Here is a 12,051-nt window from a genome sequence, read left to right on the forward strand (position 1 = left end):
AAGGTCAAGCATCACTTGTTGTCCATTAGATGTCAACGTTGTCACTGTTAATGTCACAGTCAACAAGTTAAGTCAGGGCAAGCAACGATTATCAAGTTTATGTAATAGTTTCCTTAATGTGCCAAGTCTTGGTCACTTGTTGTAGATTGCCTTCTCACTATATAAGGTATTACAATCTTCTTACTGTCATCGAATTCTAAGACAGTTTGTTATGAAACCAGCTCACAAAAAGATAGAAAAAATAGATCAATGCCTTAGAAATAAGCCTCTTCGAGGGGGCAACCTCCTTTACATTACACAAATAAACAATTCTTGGATGATACAAATGACAAGACCTCTTTTCTATATATAAGAGTCTAAGGGGTCATAATATAATCAGAGCCAACGTAACAATAATAATGTAAGGGAATAATAATAACAATAGTGGGTTTTTGTGGGGCACAATAATAACAATATAGGGACTACATGGGCACAACAATATAATAAGAGGGTTGTACTAATAACAATAAGGTGTTACACTAGTAGCATAGGAACCTAACATGCTCCTCTCCTTCAAAAAGTGTTGTCCTCAATGCTTGAGTAGTTCTTGATGCTTCTGTATAAAATTTGTGTCCTCCCATGTGGAATCTTCAGTGGGTAACTTCTTCCACTTGATGAGATACTTTGAAATTGATCGATTTCGTAGCTGTCGGATTCTTGTTTCTGTGACTGCTCCAGGTTCCAATATGATTTTTCCTTCCTCATCAAGTTTTGGCCATATTGTTTGAACTGGGATCTTCTGCAACTTTTGAATGAGTGGCCACACTTCTTCGTCCTTCTTCCATTCATCCCTTGCTTTGTTGATCCAATCTAGTTGGATAATAGAAATAGCACAAAACAATGCTTCCACATCCTCATCCTTTCTTGAGAGTGCATCTTGAAGTGTCTTCCCATTAGGTAAGGTCACCATTTCTTAAGTGCATGTAGTATTGCCAACATTTCCTTTAAATAAATAGCTTGCTTGAGATGTAGCCGTAAAAATACCCAATCGCCTAGATCAAAAGTGATGTTGATCTGCTTGTTGTTTCATTCGATTCTACACCAAAGTGGCGTTATCCTTTAAAAGTTGGAGAACTTGTTGATGCTCGATGTGATCTTTCACTGCTTGAATATTTTTCTTCTTGATATGTCCTTCTATCTTGAGAGTTTGACGAGTGGTAATTTCTTCCGATGCATTACAAGATATGGTCAGATTCATTTCTTGATGCTCGATGTGATCTTTCACGTCTTGAACTTTTTTCTTTTTGATATGTCCTTTTATCTTGATAGTTTGAGGAGTGGTAATTCCGGCCAATGCATTACAAGATATGGTCGGATTCATTTCTTCTTTCTTGATGTGATCTTTCACTTCTTGAACCTTTTTCTTCTTGATATGTCCTTCTATCTTGAGAGTTTGAGGAGTGGTAATTCTTGCGAATGCTTTACAAGATATGTTTGGATTCATTCTTCTTTCTCTGGGGTTGGTTCCTGGTGTATATCCTCTTCTTTTGATGTTTCTTGATCCTTTTCTTCCTCCTCTTCATAATCTATGTAAAATAATTTCTTCTCAACACACTTATGACCTTTAGTGTATTTGCTATCACAATTGTAACAAAGCCCTTTTTCTCTTTTTTCTTCCAATCGTTGTGGTGTAAACCTTGTAGGTTGTGGAAGGCTAGGAGAAAAAACACTTCCATAATTATAGTCATGAGTGGTGGGATTTTTTGTTTCCATAATTTCACTTTCAATTTTTCTTGCCAACCTGAATGCCTTCTCCAATGAATCAGGTTCCCAAAGACGAACCTCATGTTGAATGTTATCTTTTAAAGTCCCTATGAAGACATCAATTCTTTGCTTCTCTGGAATATCATTTACCCTTATATTCAATTTTTGAAAGTTCTCAATGTGCTCTGCCATTGAACCTTTCTGTTTGAGATTTATCAATTGGCTAAAGAAGGTGTTGCTCTTTGTATCCTCATAATGTGCTATCATTTCCTCCGTGAAAATTGACCATGTAACAAGTGGTTTACGAGAACAAAGCCCTTTATACCATAAAAGTTGATCCGGTTCTAAATATGAAGATGAAATACGTACCTTTTGTAACATTGCACCTCATATAGATCAAAATATTGCTCCATTTGTAGTATCCAATTAACCGGATCCTTGCCATCAAACTTCCCCATATCGCCTTTTCTTGATTTTAGGAGCTTGATCTTGAAATGACTGTAACTCTGTAATTTCAGATCTCCGAGTTCAGAAATTGTGTCCTGCAGTAGCCCTCTGAGTCCTCTTTCTAACCCTACATGTCTGATCAATATTGGATTATGTAAGGAAGAGTTATGTCAAATCTCCCACGATGACCTAATTATAGACTAGTTCAGTAGAGAGAACTTGTATGAAGTTCCACGTGTCACTTTTTCAACCTTAGGACCTGAAACCAATACACGAAAAACCTACAGTTCGTCTTCTTTCTGTAACTTCTTACGAAATGTCAATTTGATGCTCAGAGAGAAAGTTATGATGATTCTCCCAAGGCCACCTGTTTGGGATGCAATTTGGGAGCCTGCAGAAACCCTAAATGTCTTGGACTGTATCTCCAAAAATATAGTGAAACAAGATCTGAAATTCGGGCCCAAGCTTCACCAAGTTTTCGGATCAAATGGGTTTTAATTTTAGAGTTTGAAACGTCATAGAAAAACAATTATAGCGAAAATTCCACAATGACCTGTTTGAGATGGAATTCTGGAGCTTGCAAAAACCCTAACTTTCTCAGATCAGATCTCCGAAAATATAGCAAGACAGGATCTGAAATTCAGACCCGAGGTTCAGTTAGATATCATCTCAAATGGGTTTTTGTTTTAGCTTCTGAAACGTCGCAGAACAAACATTATAGCGAAAATCCCACAATGCCCTGTTTTGAGCAGCGAAACCCTAGAATCCAAAGCTCTGATACCAAATGTTATGAAACCAGTTCACAACAAGATAAAAAAGATAGATCAGCGCCTTAGAAATAAGCCTCTTCGTGGGGGCAACCTCCTTTACATTACACAAATGAACAATTCTTGGATGATACAAATGATAAAACCTCCTTTCTATATATAAGAGTCTAAGGGGTCATAATATAATCAAAGTCGATATAATCATATCATGAGTTGAGATGTTATATCTTTAAGGTTAGATTAGGCCTCTTTTGTAGAGTTTTGATAGGGGCTCTATGATATGAACATTGGAGGAATTTTAGACGTAAGGATTATTAATTATAATTTACAATGATTTATTAATTCTTCTAGACCCTAAAAAAAAGTCAACTACCCTTAAGAAATTAGGCTTCTAATGAGGTGTAGGATTTTTATGACACTTGGGATACCCTTGCTAAGATTTTAATTCCACAAAGAGAATAAGTGATCCTTATATTAATATTTTTTTTAAGAATCGTGCCTAGAAATATTTTCAATTCCACAAAAAATTAAATATCAATGATTGGCTTAGTGTATATGGTCCTACGTGGTTGTGAAGTCAATGATTGGTTTATTGTCTTTGGTTCTTGAAGTTATTCAACTTATACACAATGAGATTGCGACAAGAATTACTGTCATATATTGACAACCGTAGGGGAACTAATGATAAGATGTCTGTCACAACCCTTTGGGGATTTAGCCCAGAAACTGGGTTCTACAACTTCAAACTCAATTTTCTCTCAAACTAGGAGGACTTATGTGGCGTTTCAAATATAAACAAAAACATCTCTTCGTGGAGAATCTAATGATTAGATCTCCAACCCAAACTCAATGGTTCGACCCTTCAAAAACATCGACAAAGTTGGGGTACATCCTCAATCCAAGGAACCCAAACCCTAGGACTTGGGTTTTCAACCATCGAACAATGGAGTTGCCAACTTGATGTAACCTGACAATTACTAGGAAACGTTCATTAACCATTTGACATCAATGGCTAGTGTTTTTAGTCAAAGTCAAACCTAGTCAACTCCATGGGTTGACATTAATGACAACACCATCCAACATACTGCAGATCTGAAATTTTGGCTCCTCAGGAATAACCCGGAAACTCACAGGTGTGGTAGAAGAGAGAGAAATTTGACTTCCTTTTGCTTGACAAATGTCTCCTTCGCTAGGGTTTTCTCCTTCTCCTTAGGTATTTCGCTCTCCCTTTTTTTCTCCAACCATTGCATATTGAACTTGCTTGTCTTGTGCTTCAAATGAAGTCAAGTCGCTGCCTTTATATAATGTATTTTGGCTCCCAATTAGGCCGACTTGTCTTCTTTCAGGTCGACTTGGTGGAGGAGGCCTAAATGACTCATTTTTCGTCAAAATATTTTTTCTTTCTTGATAGACAAAGCCCAAGAAGGGTCTATTAGATGATGACATGGACAAGGACTCTTGAAATAAACCCTAGAAGTCTACATTGGAGGCTTTGACCTAGAAATAAAATAATAAAGCATGAAACCCATGCTAATAAATAAATTTTCTTTTTCTTTCTTTTGATAAATATATTACATCTTGACTCAAATGCAATTATGAACACTAACACTAGTTACATTCTTCAACAGGCTTGGCACCTAGAGGGTTTCTGTCTCAAAATTACATATTTAAAAATTCTTTTTCCTTCTTTTTTACAATAGGTCCAAATAAGACTTGACTCTTTGACTAAAAAACCTAGAAGCATGAAGAACATGCTTGTCTAGAAAAATAATAATAATCTATCTTTTTCTTCTTTTCATCTCTTTTGCTTTTTACATAAAATACATAATAGTACAAATTATGAAGACTGAAGCTACTTACATTTCTCCAAAACTGGGATGGTGCACCTATGGAGGCATTTATAAGTGGACTTTGAACCTTTTGACGTGGTCATGCTACTATTCTTGGACAAGGCGTCCTCTCTTGAGGGTACAATTTGGTTAGAGATGATGACACGTGGCTTTCCATTTGATATTGCCTATTATTTAGTACTTGTTTGACTTGTTAGCTAGGGGTAGTTGGAGAATATCTTTTTGTTTACACCTCCCTAGGATAGATCTAGGGTTTTGCTTTGGATATTATTATTTTATTGTGAGGAGTTTTTGAGCTTATTCTCATTTTATGATAATCTCCTCCGATTGTAATGTTCCTTGAAATTTTGGAGTAATTACAGACTTTTGTTTGCAGTTGTATAACAGTTGGAAGCACATGTTTTGAACCTAAATGCTGAAGACTAAGGCTTTTGTTTTCTGCATCAAATGTGTCTCAATAAGTTGTAATACAGATAATGTCTTTTCTTGGCTAGAAGAATAAAAGGTGTAGTTGATTCCCCCTTATGTTCTTGTATCTATTGCTGGCTATGTTGCAGGAAATGTGCCCCCCTGCATACCAGCCACGTTTCTGTGTTGAAATGCTGAAACATGACTAAAACATGCTTGAAACACATTTCATTTTGTCTGAAACATGTATCACATGTGGGAAACAAGTTTCATACAAACTGAAATGCTTTTCAATGTCTGAACAACATATTTCCAAATGAAATTTGTTTGATTTTTTGTTGATTTAATTGTCAGGACCCACATTTTTGTTTTTAATGGCTAATTAGAGGTTAATTATCAATTATTGAGACTTCTAGAAACTTTTAACACTGGAAAAATTTTGTTTAAAAGAGGGTTTCTCTCTCAATTTGCACCAAAATGTTGGCAATTAATGGTAATGTTAAGTTCTTATAGTAAAAGGATACATTTACTTTAATTTTCAACATTACATTAATTGTTTTAGGATGTTTGAGAGTGGTTCCAATCTCATCAGACTTTATATGGAGAAAGTAAAATTTCATATTGCATTCAAAATTCGTTAGACTTAACAATTTTCAGGATTGGTAGGATTGAAGCATTTTTGTTGTATTCTATCACGTATGAGGGTATGGAATTGGCAGTTAATCTTAGAGAACCAAGCTCTTTATGTACCTCGATATTGCTTGTTGGACTCCTCTATCGTGGCCTTAGCAAAAATGAACTGTCCACTCAAACCAAAATCATTGATTATGAAGGCTAAGTGTTTCATACCATATTTCAAAGCTTGGATTAGGTAGTTTCATCAAAATTGGGTGGAGTTGATTGATGTCCCTAGAAGATGGAGGTAGAGGAAAAGGGTTATACTAATGATGAGGATCCTATTATAAGCGATGGTGGAACATTGCTTGTCATTTAAACGTTCTTGCTCATTTATTCATAATGATTTCTTTTCAAGTTTCAATATATATATATATATATATATATATATATATATATATATATCCCCCCATTTTCACATTTTTGGGGGTTCACGTTTCCAGTGCGTTTCTGTTTCGGAAATTCATACCCTTTACCCCTTATCATGCATCTTAGATTTTCGGAAATGCTATTGTATGCACTGTTTATTAATTTGGATTAGAGCTATTTTGCACAACCTTGTAGCAGATGCACCCTTTGATCGATTTGGAGGTCTTGCTAAATTCAAATTACTCTCAAAATATTTCTGTTTTAGTGGTGTGCATGACATGTTTGCTGTAGCTTCTTTATTCAGGCTATATTCATGCACATTCTCACAAGAAGGTAAATTATATTGGCTTCCTTATAGACCCCATATGCCCAAACATTCTTTAGGCACTAATCATACTTTCGATTAACCTCAAAAAACTCAAATCAACTTTCTCTCTTGCTGTTCAATAAATATGAAATTTACAAATATAACGATCAGAATTCATATTTCCCCTTCTAAGTCAAGAATTCAGTCCGCATTACAAATGTTCTTCGTTCAATATTTAAATCTTGCATGATATTGAAGGAAAAATCTTTCAGAGTTCTTTGAAAATTAAAGTGAGCAGAGTTTAATTTATCAGATGTTTGCTTTTGTAGGCTCCAATGATCACAACTGAATCTGGTTTACAATACAAGGATATCAAGATTGGGAATGGGCCAAGTCCACCTATTGGATTTCAGGTATTTGTCGTATTACCCATGGAAAGGTGCTTTGGATGGATATGATTGCTAAGTTTAGAAGGGTGTCAACTATGGGCAAAGTTAATTTTCTTTTGTCAATTTGAGCATCTTGTCAAAGTAATTAGAGAATAAATCTCTTGAATTTTAGGTAGTGATATATTGTGTTATAGTATTTTCCTTAATCCATGAAGGTTGTGTGAAATACACACAACGATTTAGAATTAGTCTAGCTTTGCAATCCTTGGTTAAGACATAGTCTAGCTTCACAATCCTTTTTTTTTCTCGGCAAGATTAACTACTTTTCTATTAATATATACAGATAACTTTACATTCAAAGAAACTGGCTGCCCAAGGCCATCTGCGGCTCATGGGCTGCATATTCAGACTTGTTCCATTGCCGCGCAGGGCTATAAGATCAAAGAGATCAAAATTTAAAATGCTAAGCGTTTCCAAAATGGTTCCATAACAACCCACGCAGGGGCAATTCCACAGAGACCTACAACCCAGACAGACTATGGAAACCGGATTCATAACTATGGACATACAAAAAACCAGGCAATCATCAAGGATTTCCGCCCAACAAGAGACATCGTCCCACTGCAAAGGTGGAGACTGCATACAGTAACTAGCCACAAAAAACACAGACGACCAAGTAAAAACAGGAAATTGAGATTGTTCCTACCCCGAAACCTGAGATGAGAGAGGAAGGCAAAAAACACAGGGCCACCTCCAGAGCTAATCCTCTGGCTCTTCTTCCATCGCCGTCGGAGTGTGCTCTGGTTCTGGATGCGCGGGAGCTTGATGCTGGTTGGGGAATTGAGAGCGGTCTGTCCCGGAATTGCTCTCCTCACTCGCCGGTTCCTCCACTGGGAGCTTCCCGCGACCACTTGCAGAGCCTTCTGCTTCAATTGACGTCTCCCCCATTGGGAGCTTACCCTTACCTCGTGCATTGTTGTCTTCCGCCAGGACCAGAGATGATTCTTCTGCGTTCTCCTCCTGAATTTGGGTGAAAAGCACAGAGATGTGTGCGTTGATGCCTGGATTATCCCCAGAGCCTCCCAGAGTGAATATAACAGAGCCGAATGCAGGTAGCTTGGGCTCCCCTCCACTGGAGCTGCCCACTTCCATGACTTGACAGGCCGGGATAGGGGTGGCTCCCATCCTTCGGTAACAATAACAACAACAACAGTGATGATGAATATCTGCAGCTGGGGGGCGAGAGGATTCTCCACGCCCTGGTCCTCTGCGACAAGGCATCCTCTCACGCACCATAATAGCCACCAAACCTTTGTTTCGTTCCCCTGCAGATGAGGTTCGGCACTGTATCTGCGCCCTCCCCACAACGTGCAATCCCCAATTGGAGACAGAGCAAAGTATAAATAGACGACTAACCATTCCAGGGAACGCAGGTGTGTTATAAACCTCCGCCCTTCTCTCAACCTCCAGCTCACAGCAAAATCCCTCAACGCTCTGTGAATTCCCCTTGCCAGAATGAGCTCCCTTCCCCAAGCAGACCACATACTTAAACCGCATAGCATGTCGAATGAGATGACCAGCATTGAATGCGCCTCGCATGACGGCCATTCCTTCCCTCGGCTCCATTAAGGATGCTCAGAGGCCGCTGCCGTTGTGAAGTTTCGGCGGCTTGCAGCATTTAAGGTTGGAGCGCCATCACGTGGCAGCCCATGCCCAGCATGTGGCTCGCCATTAAATATCTCAATGCCACCCGCATCCAGGGGTCTAGCTTCACAATCCTTGGTTAAGGGTGGCTATTCAATTATGACAAAAAATTGAATTTTCCACATAGAAAAGTACAATCTAGGCACTTAATATGTTATAAAATGTAGTAACCTGACTATGCAATTTTAACCAGACAATGTAAATCCCTAATTGTGTAATTTTAACCAGACAATAATTGGAATTTAAAAATATAAATTACAGAAGAATACCTAGAATCAGTTGAAGGTGTTTTGGTTTGTCGTTGTTCTCACTGCTGCAGTTACAAAACCGCCCTTTACTTCCCAACCTATCTGGGGTCTACTTATACGGTCCATAGATCCAGAATACAAATCTTCTAGCCCTCATGCCCAAAATTCCAAGAACAATAAAGCTCAATATCTGTGACTGTTAGAAATTCCCGTCTCTAAAAAACTCCCCAAAATCTCCTGTTTCCCCCAAACAAACTCCACCCCTTGCCTCCTTTTCGTGCTCCCTTTTGTCTCCGTATATCTACTCCTTGGCGGTCACTGCTTGCTCTACCAGCAGATCCGCCACTCTTTTACACAGTGACACCTTCAATTTTTTTGTAGTGTGTAATCATATTTACTTGGTATATTGACATGTGTGCTAGGTTTATCTTTAAAATTTAGAATTCATTTTTATATCAATACCTTTGGTCCATAGTATGTACTATAATTTGATTTAATTTATCATTTGACAATTTATTAATTCTGTTATATAATTTGGGATATATAAATATATAACCATATTTATAATTGACTTTAAATTTTACATTTATTCTGATAAGCATATTTACTTTATACTTCAAATTTATATCATTGAAATTACTTAGGGTATTGCTTATTAATTATGATGTGTTGAGCAATATGTGTGGTGATGGGTAAGGGTGTAACTTCTATTTGAAGGATGTGAAAATTTCTAGATAGAAATCCAACTGCAGTGACTGATATTATTTCTTCTACTTATTAATTCAGAAATAAGTTATTCATAGTGTTTCTACGGAAAATATTGAAATAAATTCTACCGAGCCTTCACAATTAAAATACTGTGGAAAATAAATGCAAGGAAAAATACTAGCACAAGTACAATCACAATGACAATTATTTTTGGACAATTGTCCCCGGAAAAACCCAATGCGGGAAAATCGGTGCAGCAGATGAGGGTTTCTTAATTTATCTTCAACAAAAATATCATGTACAAGATACAACTAGCAGAATAGAAGAGAAATCTCTGTGAGAAATTTACTGACAGTTCTCTCACACTTCCTGGCGAGATTCTGATCCAGGAGAGGACCTGCTGCCCCCTCTGCTTCTCACTGCATCAGCTTCTGCGTGAGGACTGCGCAATCCCAGTGTCAGCCTCTACGCTATCCCTCTGCGTCACAACTTTTGCGCTGTCCCTTCTCTGCTCCATGTCTTCTGCTCTTGCACTCTTGACTAATGCTACTATTCTCTCTCTCCTCCTCACCTGCAACTCTTCCTCTGAATCGATTTTCTCTTTCTGAACTTCGACCAGTGAGAAAATCGATTTTACTCGGGTAACTGAGTATCTGCTTGGTGTGTTTTCCAAATGCCCATCAAAGTCCTTATAATCCTCTAGTTGAGAACCAATGACCCAGATTAGATTCTAATCAATGGCTCATATCATTTGGACTTGATCTCTGTCTTCTTCTAGAAGTTTCACCCATAGTTTAGATTAATACCCTTTAATTATTTTAATTCCCTAAGTTTAGACTTAGGCCTCCATTAAAAATAATTAATTATTTTAATAAAACTGTCTCCAGGTGGAATTTCCCAAAACGATTTATGGGTATTGTGGAATACATGTGTCCAAGCCTCCCTGCAAATTTTGAGGCTTAGAGCACATCCGATGCTACTAGAAATCAACACTCCCTTTGCGTTGCTGATGTCTGACATCACTGCCCAGCAACTATTGCGCAAATACTGCATTCGTACTGTCGCTGACTCTGCCATTGCCAACACTGCATCTGTACTGCAACTTTCTGCTACTGCAACTGAGAAACCATCTGTATCTACTACTGAAACGGATTCTCTACCATACCCATCTGCTCCTTGAACTGGATGAACTTAGCTCTTCCTAGATATTTTATGAGTATGTCTGCTACCTGATTTCATGTGGAGACATACTGCAACTGTACTACCCCACGTTGAACATAGTCTCTGATAAAGTGACATCTGATATCAATGTGTTTTGATTGATCATGAAATACTGGATTCTCAGAGAGTTTAATACAACTCAGATTATCATAGAAAATATTGGTCGACTTCATCCTTTTCCTGAACAGACTCACAAGTAGTTTTCTAAGCCATATAGCTTTGCACGTAGCTGTGCTATTCGCCATATATTCTGCTTCTACTGAGCTTAGAGCTACCAACTTTTGCTTCCTGCGACACCAAGAGATCATTCTTGATCCAACACTGAAGCAATACCCGGAGGTGCTTTTCCAGTGTACTGAACTACTTGCTCAATCTGCATCTGTGAATCCATTGAATCTGACGTCATATTCTCAGGTGTATTTCAATCCATATTCCACTGTTCCACACACATATCTAAGAATGTGCCTAACTGCTGCCTAATGCACCCTTTTCGGTTCCACCATGAATTGACTACGGGTGTTGACAACAAAGAAAATATCTGGCCTAGTGTTGACAAGATACATGAGCGACCCAATGAGTTGTTTGTACAAGGTGGGGTCCACCTCCTTGTCTCCTAATGCATATATTTTCTTCTAGTTGGAGATCATGGGCATAGCTATGGGCCGACAATCTTGCATTCTGAATCTCTTTAGAATCTTTGTAGCATATCTTCCTTGTCCAAGGAAGATCTCCCCATCCTTCTACCATACTTCCAACCCTAGAAAATAATGCATCAACCCCATATCCTTCATGTCGAATTCTGCTTCAAGATTCTTCTTGCAGTCCTTTATGAGCCTAGATGACCCTGTTAGAAACAAGTCATCCACATATAATACCAGAATAAGTGGCTCATTCTCCACCATTAGATAGTAGAGATTGGGATCAACATCACTCTTGATGAATCCCAACTGCTGCAAGTAACTATCAATCTGACCATACCATGCTCTGGGTGCTTGCTTGAGCCCATACAGGGCTTTCTTTAACCTACATACATGAGTTCTCTTCTCATGAGTTTCGAAGCCTTCAGGCTGTTCTATATACACCTCTTCTTCTATCACCCTGTTCAAGAATGTTATCTTGACATCCATTTAGTGAATCTCCCATCCCATTTGAGTCGTTAGGGATATAACATATCTGATAGAGGTATATCTGGCTACTGGGGCGAAGGTCTCTTCA

At 38.1% G+C, this 12,051-nt stretch overlaps 1 protein-coding gene across 3 annotated transcripts in view; it reads left to right on the forward strand.

The window, feature by feature from the left end:
• LOC149139963 (FKBP-like peptidyl-prolyl cis-trans isomerase family protein) overlaps positions 1-12,051 on the forward strand; it is a 312,982-nt gene that overhangs the window by 113,763 nt on the left and 187,168 nt on the right. For all 3 annotated transcript variants that reach the window (XM_089447228.1, XM_089447226.1, XM_089447227.1), the window contains exon 3: positions 6,896-6,979. In XM_089447228.1, coding sequence (XP_089303354.1) covers positions 6,896-6,979 — 84 coding nt within the window. The remainder of the gene's footprint in view (positions 1-6,895; positions 6,980-12,051) is intronic.

Source organism: Pinus tabuliformis, chromosome X, assembly GCF_031772625.1.
Source record: "Pinus tabuliformis cultivar Carrire ecotype Pingquan chromosome X, CPIR1, whole genome shotgun sequence".
Lineage (NCBI taxonomy): Eukaryota > Viridiplantae > Streptophyta > Pinopsida > Pinales > Pinaceae > Pinus > Pinus tabuliformis.